General features: G+C 49.8%; 1 protein-coding gene across 4 annotated transcripts; it reads right to left on the bottom strand.

The window, feature by feature from the left end:
* Positions 1-803: 803 nt before the first annotated feature.
* Positions 804-15,070, bottom strand: vezf1a (vascular endothelial zinc finger 1a). Of its 4 annotated transcripts, none has more exons than XM_035535617.2 (6): positions 14,943-15,070; positions 6,920-7,665; positions 5,485-5,554; positions 5,023-5,188; positions 3,591-3,626; positions 804-3,196 (listed from the first exon to the last, which is right to left on the bottom strand). In XM_035535617.2, exons 1-6 carry the CDS (start codon positions 14,973-14,975, stop codon positions 2,835-2,837), a joined length of 1,413 nt encoding a protein of 470 aa, XP_035391510.1. In that variant the 5' UTR covers positions 14,976-15,070; the 3' UTR covers positions 804-2,834. The 4 variants fall into 4 exon arrangements, with proteins under 4 accessions (XP_035391510.1, XP_035391513.1, XP_035391511.1 ...); XM_035535620.2 differs by having other exon boundaries at positions 6,956-7,665; XM_035535618.2 differs by having other exon boundaries at positions 6,920-7,662.
* Between the last annotated feature and the right edge of the window lie 1,718 nt (positions 15,071-16,788).

The raw sequence follows: 16,788 nt of genomic DNA, 5'->3' as shown, positions 1-16,788 counted from the left end.
GGGACAGCTTCCCGGACCCGGGACTGCAGCAGCGCGTGGTGGAAGCCTTAATCCTACGGCACGTGCACGTCCCAGTTGAAGCAGAGGGCCTGACTACCGCGCGCGCAGTCTGCGAGACAGGATGCTGGTTGCACGAGCATCTCGCAGTGGACGGGCGCTCCGAGAACAGTTTCAGTGCATCGTAGACTCTTTAAACCAAAGGCAAGGAATGAATGAAGCGGCAGGGAGGACTTCCAACAGGGGCGTCAAACCCAAGGCCATTTAACACTTTCTCCTCGGCCATTTCAAATGAACCAATGCGCACACGATCGTTTTTTATACTGTTCTTTTATTTAGACAACCCAAATAAAAGGCACATAAAACATTGCGCATGTTTACATAATTATTTCTGACAAACATACATTTAAAAAAAATGTAGGAATGTTTTCCTTTCTGCTAATCAGAAAGCCTAGTCTTCATATATACAAAATTACCATTGTTAATGTTCTAATACAAAAGATGTTTTTTTTGTTTGTTTGTTTTTTTTACTTTTTATAAAAGGTTAATCTTGCTTTTTCCTCTTTCACATGTCTATTTGTACGGTAACTACCACATCCTCAGAGCTAAACTGTTTTGTACAAAGATATACATTCAACTGCCTTCACAGGGGTCAGAAATTTTCCAACTCATTGAGTGAATTAATTCACACTGGTCAATTCATTGCATTGAGTCTGGTTTGAATTTGGCAAAACAAAAAGAGGCAATTGTAATGCATCTTTTCTTCTCCTTTTAAAAAGAAATAGATAAAAGGACAACAGCAACACTCTCTCCTCATGACTGTTCTCTTTGAAACTAAAATGTATAAAAAAAAAAAAAAAAAAGAGGGGGTGGGGACCAAAAACACACACATGCATGTTTTTCTTTTCTCTCCCTCGTCTGACGATTTATTGCCTTGCACAAAGTGCAGTGGCAGCCTGGCGCAAGCCAGCGCCGCCGTCTGGGCGGAGAGAAGGGCATGAACGCTCTGCCCAGCCAGGACTGATCGGCAAACGCTGCCACCTCACTGACCGTAGCAGGACAAACAACTGGCCAATTAAAGAGAGGGAAAAAAAAGAAGCCGTTAAAATTAGTGTTTTCACAACACTGCACACCTGCTCCCTCATGTCAGCTAGCTCCGCCTTTGTGGAGCACGTAGTTTTTAGTGAGACTTGTGATCGCTAAACCAAAACAAAAAACAGCTGTGCACCAGCAGTGGTCAACACAGTGTACCTGGCATCACATTGGCAGGACTCCAAAACCCATGTAGTGACCGCGAGCGCATGCGTCCTTCCGGACTCATGCCTCCGTAAAACAAAGTGTGTTGTAGATGGACTGCTGAGTGCAAATGTACAGGCGGCAGGGCGCGGACCGACGCCAAAGAGCCTGCCCACCCCTGTGACATGCAGGCTGCTGCAAAGGCTCATGGGAGGAGAAAAAAAAAAAAGCCCTGCGCCAGACTGGACTTGGTGTCAGTGGTGTCAAATTTAAGGACCAAGACGGAAGCATTCCATAGGTGACGGACAGTGACGTCAGTCATGGTGTCAATTTCTGCGCCCCCCAGACAGGGACTTTTGCACCTTGCAAACCCAGTTGGGGGGGAGGGGGGGATGCATGAAGAGAGAAATATTTACAAAATAAAATGTTTCAGTATCCAGCCATATCCATACTGGGGAGGGGAAAAAGAAAATGATGGGTTTACTGGGTTGACTGGGCACATTTCCTGAGCACAAAGTCCATACTAAACAAGGTCCTTGGGAGGAAGAAAATAATAACAATAATAATAATAATAAAACAACAACAACGTTAAATCAAGGGTATAAAACTAAACTATACACTAACTTCCCTGTTAACATGATAGTAGTTTATTCAAATAAAAACATCTGAGATGCAGCTTTTGCAAACCAGTAGATGGCCCTGTAATATCTGGGGAGGTTACCCACGACTCAGTTTTGATCTGTGATAATACTGTTCTTTTTCTCACAAGGGATATTCTTTCAGTGCAAGATCCTTTCTCTGTTCCTATGTATTAAAACAAAAACAAAAAAACAAACTCAAAACATTAATGTCAAAAGAAAAAAAAAAGCTCACCCTGCCATTCTGAATACAGAGAATAAAAACCAAACACTAACAGTCATGAATAAGTGTTCTTACACTGTGGTTTGGAAACAGTTCCCGATTGTAGAGAACTCAAAAGTACTGTAAAAAGAACTGCGCAAGATAGTTACTGTACCTCAAATCAAACACTACTTCTGCCCACCCCATTCCATAAAATCCAAAATAACACACCCATTTAAAAAAAATACAATAATCCCCTATCAAAGCCTTTGTCCTGTTTAAAACTCATCTCCTAAAAACGTTAAATACTGATTAGCAGGCTACAGCTAAACAACTTAAAAGGACGCTCAGGGATGCTCAGGGAGTTGAAAGACAGTAACATCAGGACGTATTGCATTTGTCCTTCTGGAGTCCCCTCACCAGTCATCAGGGTCTGCATGCTCAGTGGTGCCCGAGGAGAGAACAACTTCCTTAGGTCGTGGGACCTCGGCACGGCTCCTCGACCGTGCAAGAAATCCTTCAGCGCAGGGGAGAAAAAAAAGAACGAACGAACGAACGACAGGTGTATAAAACGCCACAACAGCTCAGCTCGGGTCTGGGATGCAGCATTGCTTGCTATGCAGCTGTAAGACGCCTTCAGCCGCACTGCAAGAGTAAACACTCAGGTTGGGGGGGTGGGGGGGTGGGGGTGGGTGGAGGGCGGTGGTGTGGTCGGCTGGTAAGGAGAATCAGGTTCAAGTCGGTAGCGCCGGCTTGTCCGTTCACCAGGGCGGCGAGGAAGGCAGGACCTGGGAGAGGAACGGCATGGTCTCCATGGGCCTCATGGCGATGTTGAGCGGCCCGGCGATGTTCATGGGCATGGGTGTAGTGATGGCCACCGGGTGGGCGATGTTCATGGGCGCCGTGGCAGGGATGTTGACCGAGGCGATGTTCACGGGGCCCGTGATTGTGACCGGGTGCTGCAGGCTGACTGGCGACGTGATATTCACCGTGTTGGTCGTGATGTTCATCTGCGCGGCAATGGTGACGGGGTTGCTGGCGTTGCCGCGGTTCATCGCTGTGGTGATGGGGGCGGAGGCGGTGACGGGCGTGGCGGAAGCGGAGTTGCAGACTTCGTTGCTGTCTGAGAAACAGCAGAGACAGAGGGGAAGAGTCAGAGATTTTTGTGGAAGCTCCTCCCCTTCCCACCTGTTCCCCCTTTGTGCACAAAAACTACTACTAAAGTATTTACGAGTACTGCAAAAAAAAATAAATCAATCATTTTGAGTACAACAGTAACATGGTCCATCGCTCAAAAACCTCCTTGGTTCTGAGCTTTCCCTGATGACAGGTGAATATTCTCCCAACAACCTTTCAACTTTTTTTTTAAAAAACTGCAAGTAAATAGAACACTGAGGACAGTGTTTAAAAAACAAACAAACAAACAAACAAAAACAACATGACAGTGGTGTGACAGTACGTGTTGGTGCGACCCCCCCCCTTCGGAGTCGGGGTTGCACATGGATCTACGTGTTTACCTTTTCGCAGCCCTGGCGAGTTCCACTGCCAGTCCCCTATTCAGAAATACAGACACAGAGTGTTATGAGGGCCGGCCGGCCGGCCGGCCGGCCAGCCAGGCCCGTGGCTGGGGGGCTTTTGTTAGTCTCCCAACAGCTGCCGGGAGACGGCGTGGTACAAGATATGTCCCTCCACCACCCCGCGGCCGGGAGCAGGGGGGCTTATTGCTGCTCCAGGTCTCGGCAAAGCAGCGGGTCCCTAGCCGGGATCGACACCAGGCGGCCGTTTAACGCAGACCGGAAGGAGCTCGGAGAGCGCTGAACCACGAATAACGCAACATAAAAGTAGCGCGCGGGGATTACTGCATCTGTGGGTATGAGTGGACTCTGACTCTGCATCAGTCGATACGAATACACAATCAAGGCACAAGAAGATTTGAATAAAAGAAAGAGAAAGAATAAATGGATGGGAGGGGGGTGCATGTTATCGGTAGACAATTACAGGCATCAAGAGACTGTCCGTGGACCAACCTGTGCAGAGAAGCAAGGCAGGTTAGACAATTTTTTAATTTATTTATTTTTTAAATTAAGAGTGACATGTTTTAGGTGTTTTTCCGTATAGCGGGAAACAGGATGGCTGTATGGGAGGATGGACGAAGAGGTGATTAATGACGGAATAATGCCAACAATGGAAAAATGCAGAGTAACATTGAAATGGAGTGTCTCCATGCACACAGCAGGCAGGAGTCACGGTGCCCAGTACCCCTGAAGGTTTTTAAAATGACTCTACTGGGCCGTGGGGACGGCTTGGGTCCCTGACTCTACTGGCAAAGCTGTCTATTCGAACAACTGACCAACGTGTCCGATACAGTTACTGGTTACAAGTGGCCGTGGCACAGATGTCCTAATTCTCTGGTGATTCGAGCTTTCTGAAAAATCCAAGAGTTCAGCTGACTGGTGCCTCTCACCACCCTCAGACAACCTGGTTAGAGAATGACAGGGGAAGAGGGACTCTAAAGTGAACCTCGGAGTGCTTTAACGGGGCTCTGATCGAAGGCCGCAGTGAAAGAAACAGGCCCGAGGACACAATGCTCTCTGATCCGTCAGCAGAGACGCTGCCTGCCGACACAATTTGCAGTCAGAGAGTATGGGTTTAGAGCCCCACCGCGCATTCTTGGGAACGGCGAGGGAACTTAAAGAGTACAGATGGAGCCAATCGGCCCAGCACGTTCAATACAAGAGCCCAGGACCCCCCCCACACACACACACACACCTGAGAAAAGGGGACATGGAACTAACCTACATCGGCATGAGGTGAATATTAGTTTAAGCGTGTCCCGCTACTAAATTAGAACTACATGAGAGGTCCTGAATGAGGCTAAGTGTGGTAGACGTGGTCGTGAAGGGCTATCCGCAGGCCTCCGGACGGGGTCGGACAGGCGGGCGGCCGTACCTTTGCTGCAGGAGTTGCTGAAGTTGGCCTGGCCGTGCGTCTTCAGGTGGCTGGTGATGTAGGCCGCGCTCAACATCTTGCCGCAGATGTTGCAGGTCACCTTGCCCTCGTGCCGGATCATGTGCGAGCGCAGGCGGTCTTTGGTGGCGAAGGCGGACGTGCAGGCCTGCCGAAGGGTGGAGGAAGAGTCAAGAGCGCCGCACCCCGCCCGGTCACCGCCGCAGACTCAACAAGGCCCCTTTCCACGTTTAGTACGCCCCTAGACTGATCTCAGTACAGCCGTGGGTCTTGAACAAGGTGCCCTCTTTGGTTTGCATCCTCAGTGGCAAATACACGCTTATGGAACATGTCACTTCATCTCCGTGAGGTTACGGAAAGAGAATTCATGACTGAAAACTACAGCAAACGCTACACGGGCACAGCAGTTGTGTGTGTGGGGCGCAGTTGGCGAGGGGGGCGTACCGTCACTTGGCACTTGAACGGTCTCTCTGAGGAGTGCACGTGTTTGACGTGGCAACTGAGGTGATCAGGCCTGAGGAAAGGAAACAAAAACGGAAAAACCAAACAATTAGGAGAAGGCTCAGGGCGAGTGTCGGACGTTTATCTTGTAGGAAGACGGAGGTAGTGAGGAATAACGTTTCTGCCGATGGCCCCAAAGTGCTGGAATGAAAGTTTTTGAATTTAGGCATTTGGTTGGTTATTTCAGAAATGTTGCGTCACTCCACAAAACAAGTGCACTACATTCGCTCTCTCGAGGCAGCTCTCCGCCGAGGGGGTCGCAGTAGGGGTGGCTTCACGCTGGCCACGCCCGGACAGGAGTCAAGATGGAGCTCCTCAATCGTGCGCCCAACCACAACAGCCATCCCACGCCCTATTCCGACCCCCAGTCGTCTAACGAACTATCCGGGCCTCTTGGCAAACAGCTCAGAGCCAGACCCCGTTCCGCCGCTCCCGGATGCCGTGCTGGATTCTCAGTGAGTTGGCGGGCTAAAAACAGCTCCTTTCTGTTCGACTCGCATTGCTCACCCTGAGATTAATCCCCAGATTATTAGTCACTCGGAGCCGTGAGCTGGAACAGGATGCAGACAGAGTGTTTCTGACGCATGTGGCCTTGCGCCTCTGCTGAGGAAGTGGTCTTGCTTTTAAAGAAGTCATCATAGCTGGTGCTAACACACAGCCTATGAGGTTTGCAGCCAGAGTGAGAGCGGAGCCCAATACTCCTGTCCAATGGCTCCTTATATCCCATCCCCTACCCGCCCCCTGGGAGGGGAGGGGCAATGAAGCCCAGCTGAACATATCCACAGTGCAACACGCGAATCAAAGCAGTTGGCTTCAGTCAACACCCCCCCCAACTAACAGACACAGACACATATTGGGGAGGGCAGGGCCCACCCCAGGAGGCGGGGCCAGCAGGCTACTGCGTGCTGGTGAGCACAAAAGCAGCCGGTCACAACTATTCACTTCAGCTATAAATCAGGCTGCGGCAACCGAGGGGGCGAGACAATGCCAACGTCACACGGAGGAGCAGATGGCGGAGCGCACCACGGCTGCTAGGCACTCAACACCAGCTACTAAAAAAAACCCACAAAAACCATCCACAACCCCACAAAAAGACTGACATACTGACATAACTTAATAACATTACTGATAAGAGTGCTCCGCTCACGTGCACTTCTCCATCTGAAAAAAAATCCCCAGTCACATCTGTGAGCGCACACAGCTGGACTGGATTACCAGACCTCTCCGACGCACAGGAAATGCCTTTATGTTACGCGAACCCTACAGCGGCGACACGAACACTGCAACGGCCTGTCGTGCGGAAACGACGGAGGGTTGCGCGGGACGGGCCGCGGAGCTAACGCGCGTCCTACCGCAACTCCACCGCGAGAGGCCATACCTCGAGAAGCCCTTCCCACAGACGGAGCAGACGTACGGCTTGTGGACGCCGCCGTCGTGCGAGCGCACGTGGTACGTCATGCGGTCCTTCCGCTTGAAGCGCTGCTGGCAGATGGGGCACTCGAACGGCTTCTCGTCCGAGTGCGACAGCTTGTGCCGGTTGAGGTGGTAGACGTCACGGAAGGCTTTGCCGCACATCTCGCAGCCGTGGTTCTTCTTCACGGGCTTGGCCGGCTTCTTGGGTGCCCCCTGGTGGCCGGCGCCGGGTGCTGCCCCGGGCACAGCCGCGCTGGTGGTCGTGGTGAGGATGCCGGCGACGGTGGACACATACGAAGGGTTGCCGCTGTTCTCGCGCGCCATGGTGGAGATGAGTGGCACCATGGTGGGCGCTGCCGGCGTCGCCTTCTTCGGCCGTGACACCATCTTGACGCCCGTGTGGCATGACTCGTGGCGCCGCAGGTGGTAGCTGTCCCGGAAGGCTTTGCTGCAGTAGCCGCAGATGAACGGTGTCTTGGTCTTGTGCTCCTTCTTCACCATGGGCATGGGCCCGCCACCTCCAACGCCCCCACCCCCCGTCCCGCTGGCCACGTTGTCCTTGAGCAGGTCGGCTGCGCTCACCGGGGGCTTCTGGTCCAGTGGGATGGGCACGACGGGCTTCTGGTCCTGCGTCTCAGCCCCAGAGGTGAGCAGAGGCAGGAGGCTGTTGGGGCCCACCTGGTGCTGGTGGTGGAGGGCTTCATTGGCCTGCTGAGAGAGAGGGAGCGCGAGAGAGCATGCCGCGGGGATCAGAATGGCACTGAAGAAACATTAAATTCATTTCCCTTAGTTGCAGAACTTCTAGAATTCTGTAGGTCCACGTGGGAGTTACAGGTAAAGTAATAACGTAATAACAGGTAAAGTAATAACTCTCAAGTCTGAGCCGTGATTAAGTAGAATTTCCACTGAATTTACCACTGGTGTTGAAACTTAATACAATACTAGCCTTAATCTACATATGGGAAAATGAGAATTTAAAAAACACACACACCCCCCTTCTAAAAAGGCAAGCAAAACATTTAAAAGACAAGGGAAGCTGCATAAAGATGCATGATGGAGCCAATAATTCTAGCAATAAAAGTCTAATAATCAATGCTTTAAATTTTTTTTTTTTTAAAAACAGGTCACGTCCCTCACATGTGGAGAGGCAGCAGTGTTGTGGGCTAGCTGCGTGAGTAGGGGAACACTGACGACCGAGCGGTGGAGAGAAGAGGACCGTGCAGACGGTGCCCCCACCAGGGGTTTGCCTGCACTCAGAGGACAGTGTGGCCCCTCCTGGGGGGTTTGCCTGCACTCAGGGCACTGTGAGGTTTGAGGTGCTGCAGTACTGCTCAGCACACACACCTTCAGCTCAGAAGGGTCCCTGTGTTGTCTGTATCGAGCCCCATTTTCAAGATTAACCTATAATTCTACAGTGGGAGTGTGTGCGCACACACACACACACACACACACACACTTTTACATAAGAGGAGACCAAGAAGGTAGACAGGAAATTTAATCACACAAGGATTATTATACTTCCAGAATGGGTCACTTAATGACTGCAGAATGAGTCATGGGGTAATTCTGGGAGCTCAGTGATGCTGCCTTCTTTAAAATACTGATCTGGGACCATTTTTCTGAACACATGACCGCCATCAGGCTGTGATGTGCATCACCCTAAACCAGGGTCGTAAGGAATCTTACAGGGCCGGCGGCTTGTTACAGGGTCAAACAGGTTTCCTAACTTAAACACAAGCAGCTCCGTCTGTTCCGAAGCCCTCCGCATGGCCCTGGCCCAGAGCAAGAATTAGCAAATGTGAGTGGGAACACCAGACAGAGAGAGCAAGAGAGTGAGGTTGAAAGCAAAGTGAGCAAACCAGATAGGAAAACACCAAACAAGTCCAACGCAGAGCCAAGCATCCGATCCTGTGGAAAAAAACAGCAGGCAAGTGCGTGTAAGCGTCCAGAGAGCATGTCCGGGCCAGGCGGCCCTGGTCAACGTTTCCGTGGTCCTGCCTGACGACTGGTGATGACAAAATAGTCCAATAGCAGGTCCTCAAAAAGCCACCAGGCAATCAATGTGTACAATCAACGTATGGAAATCCCCCCCAGCACAGTCAGTGCCTGGCGGATGTCCAAACCTTCTGAGCCAGATCACACATCCCTGGAATTTCTGGGTAGGGCTGAGTCATAGTTGAAACTAGCTCAAGGGTGGTGAATGAAACGCTCCGGGGAGCGGGGCAATGCCAGCCTGTACGGAGAAGCTGACGATGGAAACCAAGATGGGCGGAAAGAGGCCTGTGCATTTTTGGGCAGCAACAGTGCCAGGGACGACATCCATATTTGCCGGGACCTCGGCGCCAACCTGAGTCCCTGGCCGAAGCGTGGTGTGCCGGAGACGGCCCACGTTGGGTTTTCACAGAGTGGGAAGCTCTGACCAAGACTGACGCGGAAGAGCCCCAGACCAGACACATCGGGGCGGACACACCGTTATTCCCTGCTAGGAGGAAAGGAAGCCTGTTAACATGCTACACAACTCGGACAGAACCTCTCAAACTCCTGCGCACAAAATACAATCGCTCCACAAAACTGCATTCGGAAGGTAAAAAATTTTTTAAAATAAATATTGGTGGGTCTGCTAGAAACATGGAACTGTTTTAAAAAGATTAACCAAACATGTTATGATCATCATTAAACCTGTGCAATCTCATATGAGAGGATGATGGCAGTGGTGCTCACGGAGAGGAATGCAAAGCACGGCAAACCCGATGCAAGTTCACCAAAGCCCAGCTAGGATTCACCACTAGCCAAGTTCACCAAAGCTAGCCAGGACTATTGATCAACAAGGCTCAACACAAATTAAGGTGCAATACAAGAATGTGAGAAACTCAAGTGCAGTTTTAGCCAAGTTTTGCAATAGAACAGAGAACAGCACAAGAATGCAAGAAAGGTGGGATAAGGCAGATAAGACGCTATCCTTCCCCCCGCGCGTTAACTTCAATTCACCCCGATTTACACGAACATATATCCAACAGCTTTGACACTGTTGACAGAACACACTCGGAGTGCTGTTAACAACTTCAATACACTGTCAAACAGATAAGGCGCTGCTGATGAGAAACTTGTCTGGGACAAGATGAACAGAAAAATTTCTCCCAGTTAGGCCCTTCTGGATAATTCTATTAATTACAAGGGCAATACTTTTCTTGTCCAAGCACACCCAGATAAAAGCAGTGATGTCGATCCCTTCTGACGCATCTGATGCCACGAAGACCCATCCGGCAGATGTGCATTGTCTCTCACCCTGAGCATGGCATGCTGGGGGGGAGGATGGGGCGCCTCCCTGAACACTTCACATGGTGCATCGGCACAATAGCAAGCAGGGATGCCACTGGAGTGGGAAGAGGAAGAAGGGGGGAGAAAAAAAAAAAAAAAGTGCTGTGCTTCTTGCACTATTGTTGTTCAATGGAGCATCTCAAATGGCAGAGGGCCAGCACATATTAGGGTCCAGCCATGGACACAATCATTCCTTAATCTCCATTATGGCCGCAGCCCTTGCCTAACGGCCTCGTGTAACGACACCCTGCTGCAGAGCGAATCAACTAACCAATCAGAGAGGGCCTCTGTGGCCTCCCCCCAGTTTTATAGAAGCCTTACCATAATTACACGGTCCCTTCATAAACCAGTTTTACTTAGCTTGGCAAGTCAGAATACGGCGTTGCTCTTGACAAGACGAAAAAGGACTCTCGGCAACAAATGGCAGGTCGACGGCATACGTTTCTGGGGAAGACCCGCAACGGAGTGAACAACATTGCGAAAACACCCATATAGCATTTGTAGGAGACAGTGGCTGCATCCGAAGAGGCTCTGGGAAAGGAGGGCACTGCAGTTAGCAAGAATGTGGTCTCGAAAGGCCAGGGTTAAGCGCCTGACCTGGGTTAAACACCTGACCCTTCACATTTGGGTTCAGCCATCCATCCAACAGGACAGCCCAATGTGGAAGGAGACGGGTACGGGGGGGTGGGGTGGAGACATGCATGTATGAGACAGAAGAAAAATGAATTCCACATTCTGCTCCTTATTTCATCTGCTCCATTGTCACGCCCCACTCCCCCCCATCCGAGCAGTGATGCACTCAGGACCCTGCAGGGGGTCTTTGTCCGGGAGTCTCCGCTTATTTGGTCCCTCCATTCATTGGCAGAGCGGCAGAATTTCTGCACACACCCGTCAGTGAGCCGCCAAAGCTGGCCTCGCAGATGCAGGGGGACCTGGGAACTCGCAGGACGGTGGGGGTGGGGACCTCATCCCCCGTCGGCCTACTGTCTGTACACCTGTCTGGTCGATACCTTTTGGGATCCTAGCCTCCCTCTGTATCAGTTCAGTGAGTGTGCATTTGTGGGTGAGAACCTGAGCCAGGTGAGTGCACACGTGTAGGAGAGAGAGAGAGACTGCAGACAGGCAGGCGTGCTCCCAGACGGCACGATTGTGGCCTGCTGTGCCTTCACGCCACTCAGACAGTTTTGATCCAAATTGCTCCTGAAGGCTGGGGTCACTCCAACGCAGATAACATCCCAAACTGCGCCAAGCTCTGACGAGTGGTCTTTTGAAAAGGCGGCTGTTCCACAAAAGACAGCGCTGGGGTTAGCCTCAGCTTCGCCGCACATGGTAATTCATTTTTAAGCTTATCTTACATTTGAATTTGAAAAGAAACAAGAGAAAGTGGAATGGGTGTAGGGGAGAGACTTGACAAAAGGAACCTGGTGCTATTCAAGGAACGAGAGCAGCCTGCTGCACTGTACAAGATCCATGCAATATTTAGACAGCAACTTTGTTTTGTATCAGCTTTCTCACAGTCTCGTTTAGCACCAGCCAGTCTTTCCACAATGAGCTCATCTTGAATAAATGCTGCTTCATTGCCTGACGAAGCAATATCCAGACCGAGGAGCAGACTCCCACTGGCAGGGACTACTTTAAACACATTCTAAATCAAAGGCAATATTCTTCTAAGGAACAAGATCCTGCATGTTTGCCCTGGTGACATGGAAATGTTTTCTCATGCTCTTTATATATATAAAAAAAAAAAGATAAAAAGGAAAAAAAAGTCCCAATCTCCTGGCACAGGCTCAACAGAAACTCTACAGAAAAGAAATTCTACAGAAAGTCAAAAACAGAGGAGGGTCCATAGATGTGAAACGGCTTGGCTGAGGTTGGAAAAAAGGGGAGAGAAAAAACAAACAAAAACAAAAAACAGCCGGCCTGAGCTCTGTGATGCGCTTCGGGACGGGTCAGAGAGCAGAGGGTCGGCCGGATCACTCTGTACCTCGCTATCTAGCGAGCTGGAAGCATCTTGGAGATCAGTGTCTTCGAGACTTGTGGAAGAAGAGAGAAAAGTGGGGACAAGACTCATGAGGGGGAAAAGGACAAGAAAAACTGACTAGAAAGTGAAACAGGGAATCAGAAAGGGAGAGGGAAAGAAAGAGGAGGAAACAGGGAAGGGGGAAGTTTCTCTGCTGGGCGGGAAAGACCAGCTTGGGGGAGTTAGGAGCGGCAGTGCTGGTGTTGCTGGGATGGCGACGGTGGCGGGGGCCTGGCCTCTGCCTCTAGTCTCCCTCCGTGCTCCGCTTCAGCCAGTAATAAAGGGATTACATGTGCTTCCACTCTCTCAGGGCTCACACAATGCGTGCCACGCACAACCATTCAGATGAAAGGACCACCAAACGAAATCCTCCCTCTCCCTTCCCCTCTCCCCTCCCGAATAACTGAGGGCTCCACCGCCGTCCAGATGCGAGTCTTCTTTCGGGAAGTTGATCCGAGCAGTTTGATTCTACTCCAGCTTTTCCACCAAAACAGCCAAAGTGCTCCATCTTGTACCGCCGCGATTTCACCCCAAAGAGCTGGCACAAACTCTGGAGCTGCTGTCGAGTGCACTCATCTTCCCCACACCTTCCACAGAAGCTGATAACCAATCACTCGATCTTGAGGAGCACGTGGCCAAACAGAAACAGTCCCACAAACAGGAAACGGCCTCCGGCAGTGTCTGCTTCAGAAGGCCCTGCGCCTTTGACCCGAAGCGATCCGCGTGCTTCCCGGCCACGGAGCGCGACAAAGAGCCGCAAGCCTGCTCCTCTTGGGAGAGGGCGCAGCGGACGCTCGGTTCTGGTTCTTGGCTGCTGCGGCGATGAGGAGTGGAGCATGCTGGCTCCCGGGGTCTCACATGGGGCTGCTGCTCACGCCAATTAGCAGTTAGCAGCTGCACCTCTGCTCTGTACTGGGAATACAGTAGCGCTACCTGCCACAATTATAGCAGCGACTTCAAAGCCAAGAGGTGGGGGGGTGGGAGGAGCATGCCCCGAGGATATGCATTTGACTCACTTCAATAACCTGATTCACAACTGAAAGCAAACATGCAAAAGGAAAGTCTCTCTCTCTCTCTCTCATTCACAGCATTTTAAGTTACTCTGTCATAAAAGAGGACTCAGACTTGACATGTATAGCTTTCTGGTGACTGGCCTTCGCGAACCGTTACCACACAGGAGCAACCAAGCTGTGCCACAAATAAAAGGTTGAAACAAAGCACAATGTAGCCTTCACAGTCTCCGCAAAACCAGTTCGGATTCACTGCGTGTAATTCGGAGGGTCAAAGCGAAACGGTGGCCGGATTTCGATTCTCGGGAAAGTCAGTGTTGCTTCATCCACAGTCTGCACACGGTATGACATGAAACCAACACCAGGCACACAGCACTGGGGGAGGAGGGATATTTACTACCATCCCTCCCAAAGTAGCTGGACCTGATACTGCGAGTACCCTCTGAGTCATCCGTAAGCATCTGACGCTTAGGAAAATTCTAATCCTGTGACTCCGGACACACAAGACATCCGAAGTCGACGTTTGTATCTGAAACTAAAGTGGGTGGCCAACCAAACAACGCCGAGCAGGCAGAAGCCAAACCTAAAAGCTCAAGCTTTTAAACCGGTTTTCTGAATCACACTGAACTCCATTACAATTCACGAATAACAAAATTTGTGACCGTTACCGATATCTATTTTTTAAAAAAAGAAACGTTTTAGTCAGAAACAACACAGTAACAAACTAGTTCACCGTGAGAGAAATACCGCAGCATCAGTCGCTAATCTCTCGCTAGCTTGTGGCTAGCTCGGCGGACAGCACGCGAGCGGCGGCGGACTGGCGCACGCCGGAGCGTCGCGAGAGTGGCGCTACGCCACGTTCACGAGCCATCGGCGCCTCAGCCGAAACCACGAAACGATCACATCTACTGAAACAAAAGTTTCACGTTAAATTTACAGAAAGCGATGCGCCATTTCAAATCTCAGCGCGCTCGGTCAAAACCCTCGCCACGGGGGGAAAAAAAAACGACCACTGCGTGCGCATATCTTAGATTCCAGAAACCCGCGCGTACAATCTGAATCACTGCGCGCAGGGGGAAAAGTTATCAGCGTTAAACTTGGTTTTATTTTACCACCACATCCACAGCCACATCCCCGCCAACGACTCAGTCGGTGCTGTGTGCTGACAGCATCTCTAACGATCGGCACGAGCTTAAACGAGCCCGAGCTCATTTAGCCGAGAAACTGATCAACGGCCGCGAGCTGAAAAAAACCCCCCACAAAACCGAGACTGGCTCGCGGCGGCGGATCCTTCATGTTCGCGCTTAGCTTCGGTTTAGTTTTTTTGTTTGTTTTTTTTAAATGCGGATTTTTTTTTTGTTACCGGTCGTCCAGACTAATTCAGCTCTAACACACTTAAATAAGTGCTACGCGCTAGTGATTTCCGAAGGCTCGTGGGCGAAAAGAAACGGTGTTTTTTTGCGAGCGTCGCGCGCCCGCTCGCGCACAGCTGGAAGCCCGGGACTGATGCACCATTGTTTTGCTTCGCTTAAAAAATCTGCCTCTTAAAAAAATCAAACTTCAGCGCAGAGGTCCGGCGGCTGAAACCTGTACCCCGCGATCCGTGTGGCTTTTTGGGGGGCATCCCGGGGTCTCCTTACCTGGAATAAGAAGGAACTCCAGCTCGGCTCCATATTGCAACACTTTAAAAAAAACAAACCTGCAGTAAACCTACAAGAAATCTACAACAAAGCAGCCAAACATGGCAGCGGCTACTACTTCCTGCAACCCCACGGGCAAACCATTTAACAGCGACGTAGGAGGGGGGGAGAGAGGATGACGATGCAATTAAAGTCGTTGCTTCTGCGATTGTTTCGGAATGATATCTTACTTTTTAAATGGTTTTACACGTTTAAGAATTTAATATAGACGTATTAATGTCGAGATGTGGTAGATGTGTATGCTTAAGTGAGTAATGCCGTGCACGGCACCCCCTTTTCGTGTCCCGTTCAGTTGAGTCTCTGGGGACGTTAGAAAAAAAAAAACGGCACGAAGTTGATCAATCGCGCGTCGCTGTCGCGAGAGGACCTTGAAATCTGCACATCTTTTAAAAAAGAAACGTTAATGCTTATTTCTGTTTATTCCCGTCAAAGTTAAATTCACAGTTTGTAGGGTGGTCCGGGTTTTTTCTTTGCCCCTCGTAGGACGATTCGGCTGCAGCACCGTTTTAACGTTTTCTGAAGTCATAGGTTAAAGCCATTTATATAGGCTATATATGCGCGCGCGCGTGTGTGTTCAAAAGTTTAGTACTAAATTCACTGTAGGTATAGTTATGAATGACATTTTCTACAAAGATGCCTTCTTGTAGCCTTGATTATCTCCTGTATTCAGCGCTAACGTGTTAAATATAATGTTCCAGGGAAGTGGTTGATAATAACAGCATCAGCAACAAATAGGCTCCAGTAGATATTTTGTAAGTTAGATTCTGGAAGAAACCCACTTGTGTGCAATATTACATTCTTTTTTTAATTTTCATTCATGGCAGTTCACCAGAGAATCGTGTTTCATTTAGCAATAAGAACAGATCCAAGTCAATTTAGAAATGTAATTTTGTGTATACTGTAAACCAGTCTGTGTGAATGACTTCAAAAAATTTATTGTAGATAATAATTCATATCTATATAATTTTGTTTGTGCTGAGAAACCTATGTTTCCTGGTGTTTTTCTTTATTATGAATGGTGAAATGAATGTGATAATATAATATACATTTTTAATGTATAAGCCACTCACTCTGTCCTTATTTAAGACATAAGGTTTTAAATTTGTTTTTAAAGGTTGTAAAAATGTGAAATACGACATTAATTGAACACAGGCTAATGTGCCCAACTTGTTTTCTGTCTGAAGACACAAAGGTCTTTGATAGTCATCTCTGCTCTAGAAACTGATTGATAGCTTTAAGCTGTTCGTCATCGTCACTTCTGTGGGCCGGAGTATAGTGTAACTCTTCAGGTAGCCCATGGTCCTACTGTCTGCTGATTTATCCTGGGGCAGCTGTCCTACTGGAGGAAGACGAGGTAGGCACAGACCCCACGGAAACCTTGAGCCAGGTTCTGCTCACGTCCATCCTCCAGATTGCCCTGTGCTTCGTCATGGACCCCGTCTTTTTGGTGGGCTGGCATTCTGTGATAGGCTTCGAGATGCTAGACCTATTTCAGTGTGAGCTGCACACCTCATCCCCTCGTTCAGCGTCAGTTTGTGTCGCTGCCAGCTTTGCGGAGTGGAATTGACCGTAACTCGGTGTGGGCGTGTTTCGCATCACCACCTCCTCTGACCGATGCCTTTGAGCCCCACTTCCTCTTTGTCTGCATAAAAAGATATGAAAGAATCCACTGGACTAATCACTCTTTGGACTAATCACTCTCTGGACTAAACACTCCCTGGACTAACCACTACCTCGCATTTTCTCATCATAGCTACTGTTCCCCCCCATGGTCCATTTCTAGTAA

This window comes from Electrophorus electricus, chromosome 19 (assembly GCF_041902795.1).
Source record: "Electrophorus electricus isolate QZ-2024a chromosome 19, ASM4190279v1, whole genome shotgun sequence".
Lineage (NCBI taxonomy): Eukaryota > Metazoa > Chordata > Actinopteri > Gymnotiformes > Gymnotidae > Electrophorus > Electrophorus electricus.
This window is presented reverse-complemented; position numbering and strand designations above follow the sequence as displayed.

Excerpts from the sequence above, each read along its gene's own strand:
- vezf1a (XM_035535617.2), bottom strand. The coding sequence starts at position 14,975 with ATGGAGCCGAGCTGGAGTTCCTTCTTATTCCAG. Across the intron at positions 5,189-5,484 it reads CGTTCAAGTGCCAAGTGACG|GCCTGCACGTCCGCCTTCGC; the intron begins GTACGCCCCCCT and ends ACCCTTCGGCAG. Across the intron at positions 3,197-3,590 it reads CTCGCCAGGGCTGCGAAAAG|ACAGCAACGAAGTCTGCAAC; the intron begins GTAAACACGTAG and ends GCTGTTTCTCAG.